The sequence below is a fragment of the Aythya fuligula genome, chromosome 2 (genome assembly GCF_009819795.1).
Source record: "Aythya fuligula isolate bAytFul2 chromosome 2, bAytFul2.pri, whole genome shotgun sequence".
Lineage (NCBI taxonomy): Eukaryota > Metazoa > Chordata > Aves > Anseriformes > Anatidae > Aythya > Aythya fuligula.
The window spans coordinates 30153471-30173348 of record NC_045560.1 but is presented as its reverse complement, the minus strand read 5'-3'; the positions used below and the strand labels follow the sequence as shown (position 1 = coordinate 30173348).

At 34.5% G+C, this 19878-nt stretch overlaps 1 protein-coding gene across 9 annotated transcripts in view; it reads left to right on the top strand.

The window, feature by feature from the left end:
• Positions 1 to 19878, top strand: part of DGKB (diacylglycerol kinase beta) — a 361100-nt gene that overhangs the window by 257089 nt on the left and 84133 nt on the right. For all 9 annotated transcript variants that reach the window (XM_032182678.1, XM_032182686.1, XM_032182684.1 and 6 more), the window contains one exon: positions 18819 to 18909. In XM_032182678.1, the coding sequence (XP_032038569.1) occupies positions 18819 to 18909 (91 nt within the window). The remainder of the gene's footprint in view (positions 1 to 18818; positions 18910 to 19878) is intronic.

The window sequence follows — 19878 nt, the reverse complement described above, 5'->3', positions numbered from 1 at the left end:
TCATCACTTGAAAACAAAATCCTACCACACAACATACACAAGCATCTGTTTCTCAATTACATTACATAAGCTTGGGGAATTTGTTTAAAAGAAGAATTTTAGAAAATTAAGAATACTCCAACTGCCATCTGCTTGCTCCCAAGTATCTCAGCAGAGTTTGTCCCATTTTCCCCCATAACCAAATCACCTATCCTGGCTTCATCTCCTACAGTGCCTTAAGGCTGTCAGGATGCATTGTGTGAGTCTGGCTGGAGGGGTAGCTGTACTGCCAACATCTACAGCACCTGCCTTCTAAGCACACTGCTTGTCTCAGAGAATAAATTCCACTTTCTTATATTCTCTAAGCACAGGAAAGAAAAAAAAAGGGGGGGGGGGGAGGGGGAAAATGGGGAGTGTTGAGTTTGGGATTCCTGTGAGTGCTTTTTGTTGTTGTTGTTGTGTTTGTTTGTTTTCCCAGGGAAAGTTTATTTACATCAACTTTAAAACCATTTCCATCAAGATTTGTTGTCTGTGCTTCTACTAATTATTAGGATTTGTAATGTTTCTATTTTGTTGATATCAAGGTGCTTTATGTACATTGGTGAGACTGCTCATTTTCTGTTTTATCTGTAACATGAAACTTCTGCTCATACATTGATCAACCAAGACTGGTGATCAGCTCTGAAAATTCAGTCATTTATTCAAACTCTTAATAGCAAAGCTTTGAAAAGAACTTGGCTTTCTAAGTCCCAACATCTGGGTAAAATACTCTGCTTCAGAACCAAGAAACAGCAGGAAAAGATAAATCAAGAAAATACTCTTTATACAGAGCTCATTTTCTTAACATAATCACACAAAAAATGAGTTATTTTATTTTATTTTATTTTATTTTTTTTTATTTGCTGTTTGGCTAAAACCAGAGGGAGGAAAAAAAACAAAAAACATTTACATTATATCAGCTAAAGAACACTTATCAGACATTAAAGAGTGTACTGGGTTAATAGCTTGAGCGGTAGACTGAGATCATGACCCCATTGAAATTGGTGTGAATTTTACTTCTGATCTAGAGGGTCATATTTCTTTCTAGATACAACACATTAGGGTCTAAGTACCCTTACCAACTATTATCATATGGGTGTGTTATAAATGTCTAAAATAGTTATTAAATTATGTTATTGTGAGGAGCATCAGTTCCTGTACAAAACTGTTGTTAAACAGGGGTGAGATAAGGATGCAAAACTGAACATCGAAGATATAATTATTTCGAAAAAATAACTAAAGGTTTTAGTTTCTTTAACTGCGTCTCTATATATACTGAAATAGCTAAGTGTAGGTTAATACATCTGGAAAACACAAATGTAGGTCGTGTGATCAATGAAGAACTTTATATTATAGAACACTGACTAATTGGTCATGCCTGGTAAGCTGAACATGAAATTTTGAGTAGTTTAGAGAGCAAATATGATCCTTAGCTTTATGAGGAGTGGAATCATTTTTGTAAGTTGGAGTGTGATTCTTTAAACTTTGTGTGGTATTCATTAGACCATTGCTGTGATGATGTATACAATTCTAGTATCCAGGCTTCAGAAAGAATATTGACAATTGAAACATTTTCTGAAAAAATCTGCAAAAGTATAGCAAGAAGAAAAAGGTCATAAAAAAAAAAACAACAAAATTCTCCTCCTAGAATATCAAACCTATCACTGTTGTCTTACACTGATATGAACTCCCAAATCTTGTGGAAAAGTAGAGTAGTATGTCATCTTGCATACCCAAGGAGAAAGAGGAGAAAGGACAAGAACCACTTTTGCAAAATATTTTGAGAAGACCTTTCTTTTTTTTTTTTTTCTTTTTTTTTTTTTTTTCTTTTTTTCCCCTCCCTGTGGCTTTAATTTCATAGGTACATCTTTTCACCAGGTCTTATTCTCTGCCAAAGATTAGTGCCATTGAGAAGACTTTAAGGCTCCATTCTTAAGGTGTAATGCAACGGCAATAGATATTTTCAAAGTGACATGCACATAGGAACCCAAGTTCTGCTGATTTTCATTACAGTGCTGTGTGGAGTAATCTAAAAAAACTTCACCAAACCGAGTAAATTGCTTTGGGGATAGAGCAAAGCTGTTGTCCCTGAAGGGGAACTCTGGGTGCTTTTTAGCTGTCACCTAGTGGTGATCGCAATACCAACAGATCACTAGAGACTAAAGCTGCATTTTGGGAATTGCCACTATCATGAAGTCCCATTTTTCCTTCTGTAGAGCAGTGCTGTTTGGGTTTAACATCTAAATTTAGATGATCCACTGTAAGCATCTATTTCTTAATCATTATTAGCATCTATTTTTTAATCATTATTTAGGACTCTGTCAACTCTCCTTTTGATTTGAAGCCTGTCTGTCACTCACCTAAATGATGGTTGTAGTCCAGATAGGCAATTCTATTAAAAATTCTATTTAATCCTATTAAAAAAAAAGAGTGGTTACTGATTACAGAAACTTTAAAAACATCTTCAAACCACTTTCCTGAATAGAGCCATACCCCTTCCCTCCCTTTTCCTGTTTCATTTTTCCTAGTAATTCTTGAATTAGAGAATTTCTAGCAGTGTGGGAGTTGTGGCCATGACTCTTACATTTATTTGTGTAACCCTATGAAGGGTGAGTATAGGTAAAATGCATCATGTTCTCCAGCAGACAGCAGTCTTCATGTGTATAATTTACAGTATGGATCCATTCGCAGCGACTAATAAGTAGTGTTTTTCAAAATACTCAGAGTAACTAAAGAATACGTACTAGTAACTTTTAAAATTTCAGCGAGTGTTAGAGGTGTAAAAGTAGTGTTTTGTTTGCCATGTTATGATGGACTCTGTACTTTATCAGAGAAAAACGTGTGTAAACAAAAAAACCTGAGTGCTAGATTCAGAGTGTAGCTCTTGCTGGCCTAGAGCACAGCACAGGTTCTGTGATCTGAGAGAAAGCCTTTGTGACTAGTGTGTAAAAATAAGGGGGCTTTTCTTCTGCACTCCTAGGTAGAGGGAGAGAAACTATTGTATCCAGCAAACATCTAGTAGCTCAGCAATGACAAAAAAGTACTGATTGGTTCTGACAGCTGCCTGTTTCACAGTGGTATTTAACCAGAAATATTTGAAACGGATTGATAAAAATAATGAAGGATGTGTATGACATATGACAGAGATAAACTTCACCACAATTTAACTCATTAACAAAGAAACAGTGTTATATAAGAAACATATGTTTCTTATGTTCCTATGTAAGAAAAAATTCCTTATTTTCTGTTTACCTCATTTGTGATACTTCATTTGCAATAATCCAACAGCAAATAAGATTTTTATAATAATTTGCTCCTTCAGGTATTGCAAGTATTTCACTGTGAAATAGGTTGAATGGGATGTCATTGTCCTTTAACAAGTACTGCTGATGGATGTGGTCCATTTAAATGTACAACTGAGAGCTGAACTAGATAACGAACTTATTATTACTCTCTGAGGATTACAGGTTAGTCCCAAAGGAGTGCAGTAAGCTAGAGAAAATCCATATCTACTGGCTAAACAATAGCCAGAAGGCTGACTGGAGATATTGATTTACTTTCTAGGCCATTTAGACCTTAATGGTGGAGAAAAGCTGAAGTGCTGTTTACTTTTCTGCAGAATCGACCAAACAACCAGTCCATTTTTTACAGACTTTTGATTGATTTCGCTTAGAGGAATTAGAGGTGATTTATTTTTAAGCTGAAAGCAACTCGTAAATATCTCCCACTACACAGGTTCCCTGAGAGTAAATGTTAAGTGGAAATACTGAGAAATACTTTGCTGCAAATCAATGCGAACAGGTAATACTCCTTGGTAGCAACAGTCAGGTGTTGGACACCTTTCTTAAGTGCGGTGAGGACTCTGTACAGTATGATACAAAATGCTTTTAGAAGCCTCAACTTTTGCGAATCAGTATGAATCTGATTGCTGGGCTGCATTTGTGCCAGCTCTGCCCTGCTGACTTAGAAAAGGACCATGGTGGTGGGAACTTAAGTGGTGCTCAAGGTCAGTAGTGTGCAGCTTTAATATTTGATGGATAAAAATGGTAATTCATCATGTGACAGTTGCGCACAGTACTTCATACTCACAGCAAATCTCTATCTGTAAGGGACAACTCAGAGAAAAAATGGAAAAAAATGGGTGGAAATGGGTGGAAAAAAATACACACACACACATATAAAAACTGTCTGGCAAAGAACTTAGGTTTATACAAAAGACTGTCACACACACAATTTAACTTTCACCACAAAAAGGGAAAAAAAATAGATTGCATGTTCTTGTGGAAGTTAAAAATGTAGAGCTGGTATGTTAATCGTATTCCTACATAGAGGTAAAAGCCACAGTTTTAGATTATTTACAAACACATGGTCTGTAATTACTATATAGAAAAAGTCTGCAGGAATAGTTTGTTGCAAAGATAATGCCTTTTTTTTTTTTTTTTTTTTTTTTTTTTTTTTCAGAAAGTGTTGTGTAGTTCTGCCTTAATACAACAGCCTGTTGCATCATGAATGCAGTACTGTTTTCACCAAACAAGTTTGGCTTTTTTCCTCCTCCCCACACCCTTCCTGGAGTTATGCTTGGTTAATGTGCCACTTATATCTTAACACAGAAACATAGCTATTACCCATAGACTATAATTATAGCCAGCTCTAGGACTTGCACAATGTGTAAATATGGATCTTTTAAATCTGAAACTTATATTTCAAATTGTGCTCGTGTCTTATGTCACCTCTCCTACCACCCAACTCATTAATCCTACACTGATTCATTTGATTCAGCCTCAGTACAGTGCTACAGACCTGAAGACTGATAGGAAAATACAATGTTCCAGTATCCCTTTCTCCGGGCAAACCCCTAAACAAAAGAAAATAATAAATAAATCATTACTGTGAGATATGAGTCATTATGTCCGTTATACAGTAAACAGCAATAATCATTTTTACTACCCCTTTGTACTTATAGACTGATGTAAAAGAACTACAGAAAAGTGGAGAATCTCAGCATATACTTTATGATACTTCTTCACTCAACATTAAAATGAAAAATGATGGATTGATGGATTGGTCAGTGCTACCTGTTGATAGGCTGTGATGAAAAGTTTGGTCCACCTAATTTTTTTTAAAGCAAGTTCTTTGTAGGACTTGCCATGGTAAGCTTTTACTTATTATATGCTGTTGTGAAGTCCGAAGCAGAAAATTTTACAGGCTGTTTCATACATGTTTTCTCTGATTTTTTTTTTTGTTTGTTAAGATTTTGAAAAGTTCACTTGCACATTCTCAGAAGAAACATATTTTATGTTTTTTATTACTTTTCTTCATCCCTAAAAAGTTTATGGCAGAATACATTTTGAAGACCTGCTTTAGATGCTAGACATATATTTTAATATACTTTTATTATTTGTTTTTGTTGGTGTTTTTTTTTTTTTTTTTTGGTTGGTTGGTTGGTCTGTTTTTTTGTTGTTTTGGTGTTTTGTTTTGTTTTTGGTGTTGTTTTTTGAAAGAAGGAGAAGCCTGCAAGCTAAATTTTGTTAGCTTTATACAGCTATGTATATTAGTGGAAGTGTTGTCTGCAGTTCTCATGAAACTATAGTGAAACAGCATTTTATGTACTAATAATTTTTATTTCCCTACTGATACGTTCACAATTCACAAAAAGCAGTGGATGTATGTTAACAAATGATGTGCATTTGATGCTTTCTGTATATCAAATACTATCTGTCTAGATAGAATAATTGTACCAGTTTAGTTTAGGGTTCTTCTGTTTGTTTTGTCTTTTTGTTGTTACTTTTTAAATTCAAGCTATGGAATGATTAAACTGGAACAGTAGTTAGAGTAGATATATTTTGACTTTGAGTAGCTTATTTTGGTTGTGCTTACATCAGTTAGAAAATGGTTAACTAAAGTAAAATTTTCAACGTTATACTGAAATAAAGCCCCAGTTCTGCAAACATTGAAGTGCTTCATTTTATTTGTATGTTTGTTCCTTTGTATGTATGCATGTATGTATATTTGTATGTATGTTCCTTTGTATATATGTATGTTCCTTTGATTTTCATTTCTTAGCTTAAAAACATACACCCAATAATCTGTACTTGTTTATTTAAGTTTAGGAAAACGGTTAAACTAATGTGATTTTTAAGTCAACCAGTCTTTGGAATCCCACAAATTTGAAGAAATCAGATCAATGATTTCAAATGACAGTATCCTTAATTACCATATTTGATTTCCTTATCAAGTTTTAATCCTAAAGTATTTAGTCCTAAAGTATTACTGACTTTAAAGAAAAGAATAATTGCTTCCATTTATCTCAAGAGCTGAACCGTAGTTAGTAAGGACAAAGTTCAAAGAAATCTAAATCTGTTTTGTTGGTATTGTGTTGGTTTGTTTGCTTGTTGTTGTTTGGTTGGTTTTGATTTTGTTTTTTTTCTCCTTGCAAGTAAAGTTCATTAGGAAAGAACAACAGCTGGTAGCATGAAGCTGTGACAGATTTTTAAAAGTAGGCATGAAGTAATGATTAGAAATGCAATATGAAGCTATAAGATGGAAACTAAAGGCACTGAAGAAGACACATATAATTTAGGTAGAAGCACAGGTCTTGCTACTAGGTTTTCTTGATAGCTTTAGAATTATCACCCATAAAGGTTGATTCCCCACCAGTTCTCTGTCTGCGAAGGGAATCCTTCTAGACATTAGTGCTAAATTTAATCTTTGTTGTAGTGTATGATTATCCAAAAATTAAAAAGGCAGATTTCTTGTGACCAGTGTGTATATCCCTTTGAAAATAGGCTACATCCATAGTCTTCCTCAAAGCAGAATGTATATAATGACTGGCACATTCCATAGAAGACATAAAGGGAACAATTTTATGGATTTACTTTAAATATACTTTTGAAAAGATATCAATTTGTTCTTGATTGTATTTTAAATTGTAATGGTGCACAGGGATTAAAAAAAATAAGTGTTCTCACCGCATTCTAACAAGTGAAACAAATGACATGCAGCTGCATAGCTCACAGGTGTTTGAGCAGCTCTTTGCTGATCATCCAACAAGACTTCTGATGGAATGACTCGGTCACACAGCTCTGTATAGAGGAGCAAAAAGATGACAGTATTCTTAACTTTACTCTCTGCCTGGCAGCCTGCCTCATCCTTTTAGGTGCTGTTCAGTGTAGAAAGTTTTCTAGATCTGTATTTTGAAGTGCAAGGTGGTAATTAGTTATAGCTGTAGGATTTATTATTTATACAACCACCATGTGCATTTTTGATCCTAAGTCCTGATTTCTACTAAGTAAAGACCTTCTGTCATACTAAAATGCATTCTGAAGTCTCTGCACATTTACAGAGTAACATTTTAAACCACAGCTGATGACTGTGTTTAGTTTTCAGGAAAAAAAAAATGTTGCCTAAAAACAGAGACTCACATATGGAACATTATTGATATTTTCAGGCTTCTAAACGATCAGTGGCCTTTTAAGAACAAAACACATCCCATCCCACCCTACAAAATAGAAAGGGATGCATTGTTATTTAGTAACTCTGAACTTTTTTTCAGATAGAGAATGAGGCTTGGCCAGCTTTCTTGAAACCTTGAACCAGCTTTCATATGGTTCACCTGCCTGTTCTTTCCTGCATGGTCTGTACCTGAGAACTGGGAATTGTGTTGTAACCATTTTCTAGGTAATAAGGAAGCACAGTGTCCATACATCTTCTGGAAAGAAAGGTGTGTTACATGTGAATTTCATCCAAGCTTTCTCAGAAAAACAAGCTAGAGAGCAAGAACAGCTTACGTGGCTTTTGTATTTAAGGTGCTTTAAGGAACACAGGTGGATTGTGTTAAATTTCAAATTCAGTTCCTGGGCTTTTCTGTGGTCACTAAGTCACTAAAAGTCTTAGGTATATAGATGATCAAATGCCTTGTCCCACTTAAATACTTTTAAGGATATATATGTAGATTTTAATTCTCTTTCTGCAATCAAAGTTAGTAACAATGAGACTTCATTTATTTTGTGGTTTTGTTGTTGTTTGTTTTTCTTGTTTTCTCTTCTCTCCCTCTCCCCTCCCTCTCCTTCTCTCTTTTTTTCCCTTATTTCTTTCTGTTTTTTTGTTTGTTTGTTTTTTTTTTTTTCTCTCTACTTAGGTGTAAACACTTTGAGACAAGACAGGTTTTCAGTTTGAAATTAGACACCTAAACATAGGCTTCTAAAGGAACTTGTGTACACATCAACTAGATGTCAATGCTCTCATTTTAGTTAGTGGAGAGCCAGTTATTTCTCTCAGTGAAGCCTGGAGAGGCAGTTCTGCCTACTCAGCACCAGTGAATCACACCTTCAGTTTCATTGAGTAGATGTCTTTTGTCTTCAGTGGGAATACAACTGTCAAGTTCAAAGGCAGGCAAACACATTGACATGCCTAAATCTGGTGCTAAGCACATTCTTAGAAGTGGTCCTCTTATGGGGGTGGAATCAGGAGGCAATGAAGCTTGAAAAACATGAGGCTTCCTAAACTCATAAATCTGCTCGTTCAGTAGAAGAAACTTTAAAGTCCTGTGAATCCCAGTCAAAGTCCAAGCAAAGATGTTTAGTCCTGCCCCTATCCTGTCAGGCTGAGGTATTTCTGGAGGGATCCTAGGGAGAGAGAAAAGATTTTGTCAAAAAAGATTTGCTCCAACACAGAAAGTCTGATGTTTCTCCCATGTTTTTACATAAGAGTTGCTCACTGTTCCTTTACAACATTTCATTGATTATTTTTATTTATTTATTTATTTTTACTTTTTTTTTTTTTCTTTAATCTGCTCTTTGTGTCCTACTTGAGAGTGATATAAAGCATGGTGTTTCAATGGAATTGAAGTTTTTTTGTTTAGTTGATTGGTGGTTGTTGTTTTGTTTTGGCAAGAATCGAATAGTGGTATTAGTTATTTTGTTCTTTCAGTGGGAGTTAAAATATTGGGTAGAGAAAAAGATAAATTAATTATGTATATACATCAACTTTACAGGAAACAATGCTGGTTTATATGTCTGTTTCTAAAATAGAGCTGAGATTGTGCATGTGAAGCAGCCAATGGGGAGCTCCTGGCAAACCTGTCCCTGAACCTCTGAACTGCCTTAACAATGGTCTCATTAATTTAAGTACTACTCCATGTCATATATGCTTTTACATATCCATATTAGCAGGCAAGGGGAAGGAAAATTGTTTTATTCATCTGACATAATTTAAAGATGAAATGTGAAGGTCTATGACCTTGCTCTGAGATAGCAGGTCTATTATAACATATACAGAGAGGTGTTTTTTAACAGAGCTTGTTGGTTCTCTAGTACGACCAAGGCTGGTAAATGTGGAACAGTTTATAAGATTTATTTTTGCTCATGATAAAAATCCTCCTCAGATTAATGAGTCATTGGTGCCTCAGCATCTGTTCCCTAGACTGGGGAATTTGGGAAAGAAACTGAAGGGAGGTATGAGGACAAAAGTAAGTAAAATGTTAAAAGCAGGAATCTTTGTTATGGGTAATGGACACAAAGGAAGCGTTACAGGAATGTTCATTTAGTAAAATTAGATGACAAATTAAGATACTTGTTAGGTATTTTTTTTTTGAGAAACTAAGCTTTTTGTTTGTTTGTTTTATTAATAACTGTTTTTAAGGCACAATATATTGAAAGTGCCAAATTCCTTATTTAAATCAGATCTTCACAGTTATCAGGCAGGTATAACAGTATTTTATAATAGCTGTTTTTTATTCCATGTGCTGTAGATTAACCTGTAATTTGTCTTAGTGGAGTGTACCACATACACTTCTATAACTCTAGGAGAAATATATTAAATATATTATCTTGTTTTGTTTTGTTTTGTTTTTCCTCGTGAACATCCAGTTGCATGTTAGCACAGAACAGATTCACTCTGAGGTACAACTCAAAGGTCATTGAGTTCCCCCTGCATTCCCTAGGTGCATGAGTACCTAGCACAGAACTCTCAAAATGTTCTTAAAATGATAGGAGGTGCCGTTTGTTTTGTGTTATGGGCACTTTTTATTCATATCTTAGGATAAAATTATCCTCTGTATAGTAGCAAACTTCTACTCTCCACTGGAGTCTATAGTGTGAGGCAATTACAGGTAATCCAGTGGAAACAGGTGTCAGGTTTTATAGAGAACAGGTTATGGATATGACTGTCATCTAGGTTAGGATGTTTTCTGATTACCGTGTTTTTTCCTCTTAGCCCTAACAGAGCAAGTGCTTTCAATCTTGCTTTTTCTTGAAAACCCAGACAAATAACATTCTGATCAGTAGACCAACAAACTGGAAAACAGTGCATGGACCTTGGGTGAATTTTTGGCAATTTTGTCTGCAAATTTAAAGATAATAAATGATGTTCTGGAACATCAGTCCCTGTCTGGAATGTGTGGACTTACTGGTACTCATATGTGGACTGTTGTACCAAGATTTAAATCCAAATACATAGTTGGAGCTTGGGATAAGAAGTGGTAATGAGGATTTATTGAGAAGAAATAGATATTCCAGTGAAGATATTTAGACAAAAAAGGAAATGTGTTTGGACCAGAAAATTAAGAACATAAAAATACCCATCGACTGTCAGCCAAAAGGTCTGTCTAGCCAGGTGCTCTTTCTTCATTGTCTTCAACCAATGAGTATAGAAGAAGAACAGGGTGACGTAATAGTATTTCCACGTTCGTGGTGTTTTGCTATGTGGGCTTCAGTGGCTAATTCTTCCACAAATCTATTAAATCCTTTCTAAGCTTTTGGTATCCTGTTGCAAATAGTTTAGCATCTTAATAACATGTTGTTTAAATAATCCTCTTGCTTGTTCCGTCTCCTCGCTCCTTTTCTGTGGTAGCATTTCCTTAGGAGAGGTGGTGAATTCCCTGTTTATCCTTCCCATATCATGCACAATTTTAGAGAACTCCATCTCTAAAATCTCCCTCATTTACCACCTTTTCAGGCAGGAGACCTAAAAAGAAAAACAATATTTTGATCACTGATTTCTTTTTCCACACTTCTGCCAGTTCAATTGTAGTCTTCTCACTAACACACACCATACCCTCCCGTTGGGGAGGGGAAAACTGCACCAAGTATTCAGCGTCACGACACCATTCATGTAAATACTACTAAGCACTGCGCTGACACTTCATTCACATATCTATTGCAAGTCCAAGACCTTGTTCCTCAGACCTTATTGCTGATTGTAAAATAAGAGTGTTTGTTGTTTTTTTTCCCACTATGCATCAATTTATAGTTGTCCACGTTAAATTTCATCTACAGTTCATAGAATCATAGAACAATTTGAGTTGGTAGGGACCTTAAAAATTATCTGATTTCAACCCAACTGCCGTGGGCAGGGACACCTTCCACTAGACCAGGTTGCTCAAGGCTCCATCCAACCTGGCCTTACACGCTTCCAGAGATAGGGCATCCACAGGTTTTCTGGGCAACCTGATTCAATGCCTCACCACCCTCATAATGAAGAACTTCTTCCTAACATCTAATCCAGATCTACCCTTTTTCAGTTTAAAACCATTACCCCTTGTCCTATCACCACATGCCCTTGTAAAAAGTCCCTCCTCAGCATTCTTGTAGGCCCCTTTTAGGTACTGGAAGGCTCCTATGAGATCTTCCTGGAGCCTTTTCTAAGCTGGACAACCCCAGCTCTCTCAGACTCCAGTCACTTAGTACTGTGAGGTCCTTTTGCAACTCTTCATGATTTCTATTTTTTATTGAAAGGGATCCGAATGTGTCCCAGTGGGGCAGGTAGATTGAGAGCAGACTGCAGAACAGCTGCATACAGAAGTGCAAGCTACAGTGCCAAACTGTATTGTAATGCATGAGAAAAAAATTGAGTCAAACACAGCTTTGCAGCAGTATCTATAGAACTTATAAATGTCGGCAAGAATCAGTCTCAGAATGATGCTTAATTACGCAAGTTTTTATGTGGTAACTTTCCAACTACTTGTAGTATCATCGCATGAGAATGTGAAATTTAGTTATTTTACTTTGTTAAACTGGAATCGTTCTTTCAGAATTGTAACTTTTCTGCACTTATCTATAGTCTTTGCTTATGCTGTGTGTCATAAGGGATTAACACTTAGATTTGCCTTAAGTACGGCTGGTAATGGAAAAAGAGAAAATTGACAAAGATGTCTCTATTAAAATCATGCCAGTCATACATAAATCTCTTATGGATGTGCATCTCCACTGGCTATTTCCTTACCTTTGCGTATGATTCATTATAAAGCAGAACAGGAATTATATGATTGTTAAGACAGAAGTGGAAAGAAAAGAAGAACATTAGAAAAAGTCATACATTCTTATTAATATATATTATGTGCTGCAATGAAATCATTTTTACCTAAGTATAAAATTACCTAGATAATAGATCTATGAACAGTGAGAAAAGATGGAAAAATATGTTGTCTATTGAGAACTTCTGTGAGAAGAACAGGATTTGATAAAATATTCTTTATATTGAGTTGTACAAAGCATGAAAATATATTTTATTTTATTTTTTAGCAATGGAAGTTTTATTTATTTTATCACATATTCAGTATTTATTTAATTAGATAAAATCCAGTATATCAGCATATTTCATTAGCAGGAATGCAAAACAGAGTCACCATGACATACAATCTGCTGTAAATTTTACTTCTCTTACTCTTGAATGTATATTTCACAGGCTGGAACTCCACAAACAAAAGTAACAATTTCAGATACAACTTAGAAAACTTTTCTAAGATCTGAAGAAAATCAGATGATTAAGGTTACAGGCACTTTTAGCCCCCTTGTGCCCATAAATCTGGCTATTTTTCTTCTCACCATATTGCTTCACGCGTCATAACATAAATGGCCACTGAATTACAACAAATAATATTAAGAGCTAGATTATTCTTAAATTATTCTCAGCTGCATACTACCTGGGTATTTACATTTTTCTCTCAGGTGTCTGATTCTAACCACAGTCAGTGGCAGAATATTGGAACAGATATTCAGCTCTTTTTGCCATTGACATTTTCTGTGCTCCCAGTTTTATTTTCAGACCTTGGTACCTGTATTTTCAGTCTTCAGAAATGTGTGCTTTTGCTTAGATCTCCTTTATTTTGTTTTGTTTTGTTTTGTTTTGTTTTTTCTCTATGTTATCATCAATTTTTTCTTTCAGCATTGTAGAACTTCAATGCATTTTGTAAATAGGTTCCTATATTTTTCCCATTATTCTCTTTCATTGATTCCTCGATTTTCCTTGATTATGATATTCTTTTTCTTCTTTCCATATCTACGTGTCAACTTCTTTCTCCCCTTGGACTCTTCGTGGTTTCTTTACTGTGGAAAAACATCTGTCTCTCACACCTCCATTTCTGCACACCTCTCTGGCAGTTTTGATTCCCTGCAGAGGAGTTCTACACATTTTTCTACATTTTCATGGATCAGAGTATTTCTGTCCTCTGTTTTGGAGTGAACAAGGGGGAAAAGTGAGACAGATTTGTTCCTCTGAACTTAACACTGAATGCCTGAACACTGAACACTGAATCTATCTTCTGAACACCTTCCAGGAATATGGTGAATGGGAAGATAAGCATTCTCTCTATAGGGCTTCATTCCTACTGTGTGTGTGTTTTGTTTATTTGTTTGTGTTGCTCCTGTGGATTTTTTTTTTTTTTTGATTCATATTCTGTATACTGTTGTTCATGAACACTGCTCTTAGAATGGGAGCTTTATGTTGGGAGCTTATATATAGACTGAGACCAACTCTTGATGCTCGCAAGCAGACAGTACTTCTACAATGTAAAAAAAAGTCTTTTGAGAAGGCAGAGATTAGAGATTTGGAGAACCAGTGTAGTTTAGAAAAATTCTGAATTCTTGTAGTTTTATGGGTAAAAATCCTTCTTTTTTTTTTTCTTTTTCTTTTTTTTTTAATAGAAAACAGGATAAAAGATGATAGAACTGGATACAAAAACTTGTTCTTTCTCTGCCATGAGAGAATATTGAAATAAAGCTTTCCAAGACTGTATTCCCAATTGGTCACAGTATAGTTAAATTCTATATGTATTTTCACACAGATGGTCAGAAGCATTTTATTGACACAAGGCCATCCTTGCACTAAATTTAAAATCCTGCTCTGAAAGTGTAGCAGTATTAAAACAGTTTGAAATATATGTTATCAAACACAATTAATATAAGCAAATATACATGTTTTTCTTCAGTCATTTTTTAAAATGATCCAACTGTTTCAGTTGATTTTTTTTTTAAATTGCAGTCAAAAATTTACTGATGTAGAATTTTTTAGCTCAAGTCATTGAAGCTTGACATTGCCTCATTAAAATAAAATGGAAATAAATATAAATAGTAGATACATGAATAAGATATGTAAAGAAAACACAGTAGAAATTGTGACAAACTTAAATGTAACAATAAGTGAATACCCCAGTCCCTTAAAGCCTGAATATAACTTTGGTTTTTCCATTTTAAAATATTCCTTTTTTTTATTGCCTGTCCTCCTTTTATTTGAATCTTATTGCTGGTCTATTGTTCCACACATTCTGACACAGTGTGCACACTATAATGAAGTATATGTGCTCTTCAGGTGTAGAATAAAGTATTTACTATTTCCATATTTAGATACAGGACAATTTTTCAATTATATGCCTTGTAATTGCTTAATCAGAAAGGTTATATAAAATAGTTTTAGCAGTAGGGGGGTTTCTGATTAACTGATAATGGAGCAAACCCTTATCACAGACTATTTTGATCATTTCGCCTTGATTACCAAACATTAGACTGAACTTTTCCAAGAAACATATTAAAGTTTCCAAGTCTGACACTTATCTGCAGAACATAAGCACTTTAAGAAAAGGTAGTACTAGCCCTTCAATACCATTTTGCTGATTTGTTTCAACCCTGTTTAAGAAGCTCATTCCACTTATCAGAAAATTGACCAATACTTGACCATGTGGAACACCGCCAGGAAAAAAAAATACATATATATTTAGGCTCTAGAAGGAAGTTTGGTTTTGTTGTTCTTGCATCCATAGACAGTATATATTTTGACATACTGTAATCCAATAGCAGCATTAGATAGGGTTGGGTCAGCCTTTAATCAGAATTGATGTTTTGTTTATATTGTATTTTCAAACATGTTGTTTAAGAGTTTAGCTATGCTCTTTGAAGCATATGCAAAAACACTTTCCTGTAAAATAATCTATTCCCTTTCTGAATCTAAAAGTGTTGTAAGGAAAAGTGCTACTGTAGGACAATTATTTATGAATTTATTTGTTTGTTTTACTGGATAAGCTTTATCTTTGTTTTGGTTATCTCTTATTAAAAGCTGAAACGATTTGAAATTATCAACTCCACTAGGAGGGAAAAAATAGACATGATTCATTTCTTACAGGTTTAATGCATCAAAATATGTATTTCACAGAATCACAGAATCATCTAGGTTGGAAGAGACCTCCAAGATCATGTAGTCCAACCTCTGACCTAACACTAACACCTAACGATACACCTAACACACCTAACACCTAACACTAAACCATATCACTAAGCTCTACATCTAAACATTTTTTAAAGACCTCCAGGGATGGTGACCACTTCCCTGGGCAGCCGATTCCAATGCCTAACAACCCTTCCAGTAAAGAAGTTTTTCCTAATATCCAACCTAAATTTGTTTATCCAATCTAATTTGTTTACCAGTGTAAAATTTACTTGTACCCTTTTGAAAGAAATTAGAAATTTATTGATCTTCTGAATGGACTCGTCTATTTATTGCTGTCTTAATGAGTTAATAAACTTCACTTCTTTGAAAGAATAAAACTAGCTGAAGATGGGAATTTAGATATTTAGATTTTTTTGATTAATAGAAAAAAAAAACATGGTGTATTTGCTATCATTTATTATATGACTGATCATGAAAAATTGAAATTTGAGTATAGAAAGATGAGTGTAATGTGTCTTTATTTCTTACATTTAACTGTGCTTTGTATGTATAACAAAAGATGAAGTATGATTTTCTGTTCAATAAAAATTGTAGTGCCTTTTAATAAAAACATGCAATCTAATCTACCTAATGGCTGATAAAGACATTGGTAAGTCCTTTTGAAAATGAAAAACAAAAAAAAAGTATTTGAATCTATATCTGTCTTTTTACTGAAAAAAAATATGTAAAATTAAATATGTATCCAGTGTAAAAATTATGACAAAAGTACGTTGTGTTTCTATCCTTAAAAATGGCGGTATAGTTAGCTAGGAAAAGGAGGACAGGCTCACAAGACTATATTTTTTACTATATTTTATTTTAATTTATTTATTATTTTATTTTACTTTTGCCTATATTACAATGATATGAAACACATCTGCCATCAAAAATTCACCTGATGAATGCACTTACTTAATCTTCTATCATAATTCTACAAGGTTTTACTTATAGACCTGCACTTCTGGTAAACCAGTGCCAATGCTGGGATTTGATTTGCTGAACTCAAAAGACATGAATTTGAAACCACAGATTCTGAATGACTCTAAGATATGTCTATCTATTTTATCCATGTGCAAGTCAAAGAATTTATTATATGCAATGCTAAGAAGTCAATTTAAAGAAGGCTTTTCAATAAAGAAAAAGAAGAGGTGCTTCTTTTGTGGTAAAATAACAAACAGCAAGAGAAAAGGATCTCAAAGAACAAAAAATGAAAAGGCTTGTTAATCTTAATAATAGTATAAGAAGAAGTGACAAAGGATTTTTTTCTGAACAATTAACATCAATTTTTCCTGTTGTTTCATTATTCATCATTCCTGAATAGAAAGTAGCAGGGGAATAACAGCATCTAGATTTTTCAAAGCTACCCAAAGAAATTCAATACTTTGTTCACCCTTGTTTAGAAATGAAATGATTATACATTTCTTGGTAATCATTGGTATAAATAGAACAGTTGATTCCAGGTCAGCATGTCAGTATATTAACAAATCTACAGGTACAGAAGGAGCTTACATCAGACCACTTCCACTCATAGTCACATGGTACTGAATGTGATCTAAGCCCTTCTGTTTGTTGGTGCTCTTTTAAGAATTTCATTTACCCTCGAGCAGTATGGATAGAACCCGTCCTCAGAAACTGTTTCCAAACATTTTCAGATTTTCTGTGGAAAATAAATAAATAAATAAATAAATGAAATACTGGTACTTTTTTTTTTTTTTTTTTTTTCTTCTTCAGAAATGTGTCGCTTTCTCTCTTACTATTCCCATCTCATATTATTCTTGTGTCCCCCACCCCTTGAAGGCTGCCAGGCTGGACACCCTTGATTATCTCTGACAACGAGAAGGAATTGTTGGCTCTCATGCCAGTAGGCTTCCTTGGAATAGACAGTACTGTATTGCTACTTCTCCCTCTGCATGGCTGAGGAGGCAATTAAAGGGACTTGAAGAGTCACTAACTAGCCTTTTATTTATGTAATTTGAAAAATATACCAAGGGTGGGTTTTGTACTTTTGCTGCCTGATGGTAATCTGAGTTTCACTCCTTCACTTCTAACTCAGGCAAACTCAGTTTTTCAAGTTCCAAGCACACTGCAATGTTTGTGTAAAAGTATAGCTTATACAGGTGGATGCTTTGTATTCATACCTGATTTCACAGAATCACAGAATGGTTGAGATTGGAAGGGACCTCCATTGATCATCTAGTCCAAAACCCTTGCTCAAGCAAGGTCACCGAGGGTGTTACATAGGATTGCATCAAGACAAGTTTTGAGTCTCTCCAAAGGAGACTCCACAACCTCTCTGGGCAACCTTTTCCAGTGCTCTGTCACCTGAACAATAAAGTTCTTCCTCATAAAAGAATTTATTTCTTATTTTGAAGTGTAATATTGAATTCTAATTCAGTGTTGTTTTTTTTTGTTGTTGTTGTTTGTTTGTTTCTTTTTTTTTTCTTTAATTTTTAGCTTTTCATTTTGTTACACAATAGTAATTACTTATGATAGTTAAACAAAACTGTGCATACTTATTTGAAATGGTACTGCTGGTGTCCTGATTGTATTTAACAGTGTGTAATAAGTATGGTAAAACAGAAGTGCAGCCTTTATGTATTTGACGAGAAAAAAAAAACGTAATCTCTGCCTGCTGTCATGATAAACTAAGCAATTTACTAGTGTTTATATCCTGCTTTGTTTTTCTGTAGAATCTATTGATGAACTTCAAAATGCAGGTTCTGTCACCTATTTAAAATGTGTTTATGAGTTAATTATCTTGTAATACTACTCTTCTACTGCAAAATATCTAAAGATTGTTAGATCTAGAATTTTTATTTTCTTTGAATACCTTTCATCAGGAAAAATAACCATTTACCTTTACCTTCAGCTAGCCTAAGGCAAGCTACATTTTTGTCTTGACTCTTCTTCACAATGGGAGTTCCTTGTTTGCACATTCTAGTTCTCTGCAGGATGGAGATTTTAACCATGAATCAGAAATCATATAGTAGGTGTAAGACATGAAATAAAATCGATACATTTTTTCTGAGGCATGTCACTGGTTAAGTGTCAAAAAATATTCTGATAGTCACTGAAAAAGAAAAGTCAAAGGTACATTTGAACCTGTCAGTTCAACACATTTCTGTTATCCCTTTAGGGGATATCATACAACTTGACACCAACATTTAAGCTTTGAAAATTATGAGCTCATCTATTTCGAATGGGATGTCACATGTTCCCAAGCCTTTGCCATTACTTATAATGGAAGACAGGATGATCAGTTTTGTCACATATTGATAGTGAATAAGATCTTTTTTCTTTTCTTTCTTTTTTTTTTCTTGTTTCAGAATGAAGAACAAATTTTGGTATTTTGAATTTGGCACTTCGGAAACTTTCTCAGCCACCTGTAAGAAGCTGCATGAATCTGTAGAAATAGAAGTAAGAAACTAATTGTTGCCTTTATCTTTGAAATGTCACTAGTTTGGCTGAAATTCAGGGAGCAAGGGTGCAGAATGCCTGAATCCAACAAGGCAAAGCAGTGCACATCCTTTTGACCCTATATTCCAAAATATTATTTTTATCATGTCTATTTGTAGTGCAGCCCTGAACACTGGAACAAAGTTCAGTTTGATGATTAGTGAAGTCTTAATACAGTAGACGAGGTCAAGAGGTGAAATATAACATTAGAAATCAATAGGGAGTGTGGCTAGGTCAGATGGAAAAATGAAAGACTGTCAGAGGGAGTGAGAGCTGCTGCAGGATTAAAATTAAAAAAAAAAAAATTACTTATTATTTCTAGGTCCCAAGTTTTTATAACCTTTAAAACTCAATTCCCTAAAATTGTACTTACTTTCCTGAATAAAGGTTAAAGGATATATGTTTTTTGGATTTGTTCCCCTTAATTAAATAGCTTTTCTTTCTGCACGAGGGGTCATCATTCCATTATGCATTGAACATTAACTGAAAGGACACTGGATAGTTACAGACAAAATACGAATTTAAAATGATGTGCCACTGCTACTTTGATGGATGACTGAATAATTGGCTACATTACATAAACTGTTAGGGTGGCTGGTATTTATAAATAAGTAAATTAAAAATGTGAAAAATGTGAAATAAGTGAGGTTACAAATCTGAGAATTTAAGTTAAATAATTAAATCGTTTCATAAGAGGATTGTGGTGTTCTCTTTTGCCTACTGTAATGAGATACTCCTCATGTCGATGGAGTATTTGTATAGGAGTATGAAATACTTGGAGAGGTATGGTAAGAGTATGATAGTTAGGTTAAAGACTCCTGAAAGGCATAGTATGAAATGATCTGAAGGGAACATCTGGTAGTAGAACAGTAGCAAATACTGAGACTGAACCTGTAAGGTTGTGGTGCCAAACTTGCCTGTTACACAGCT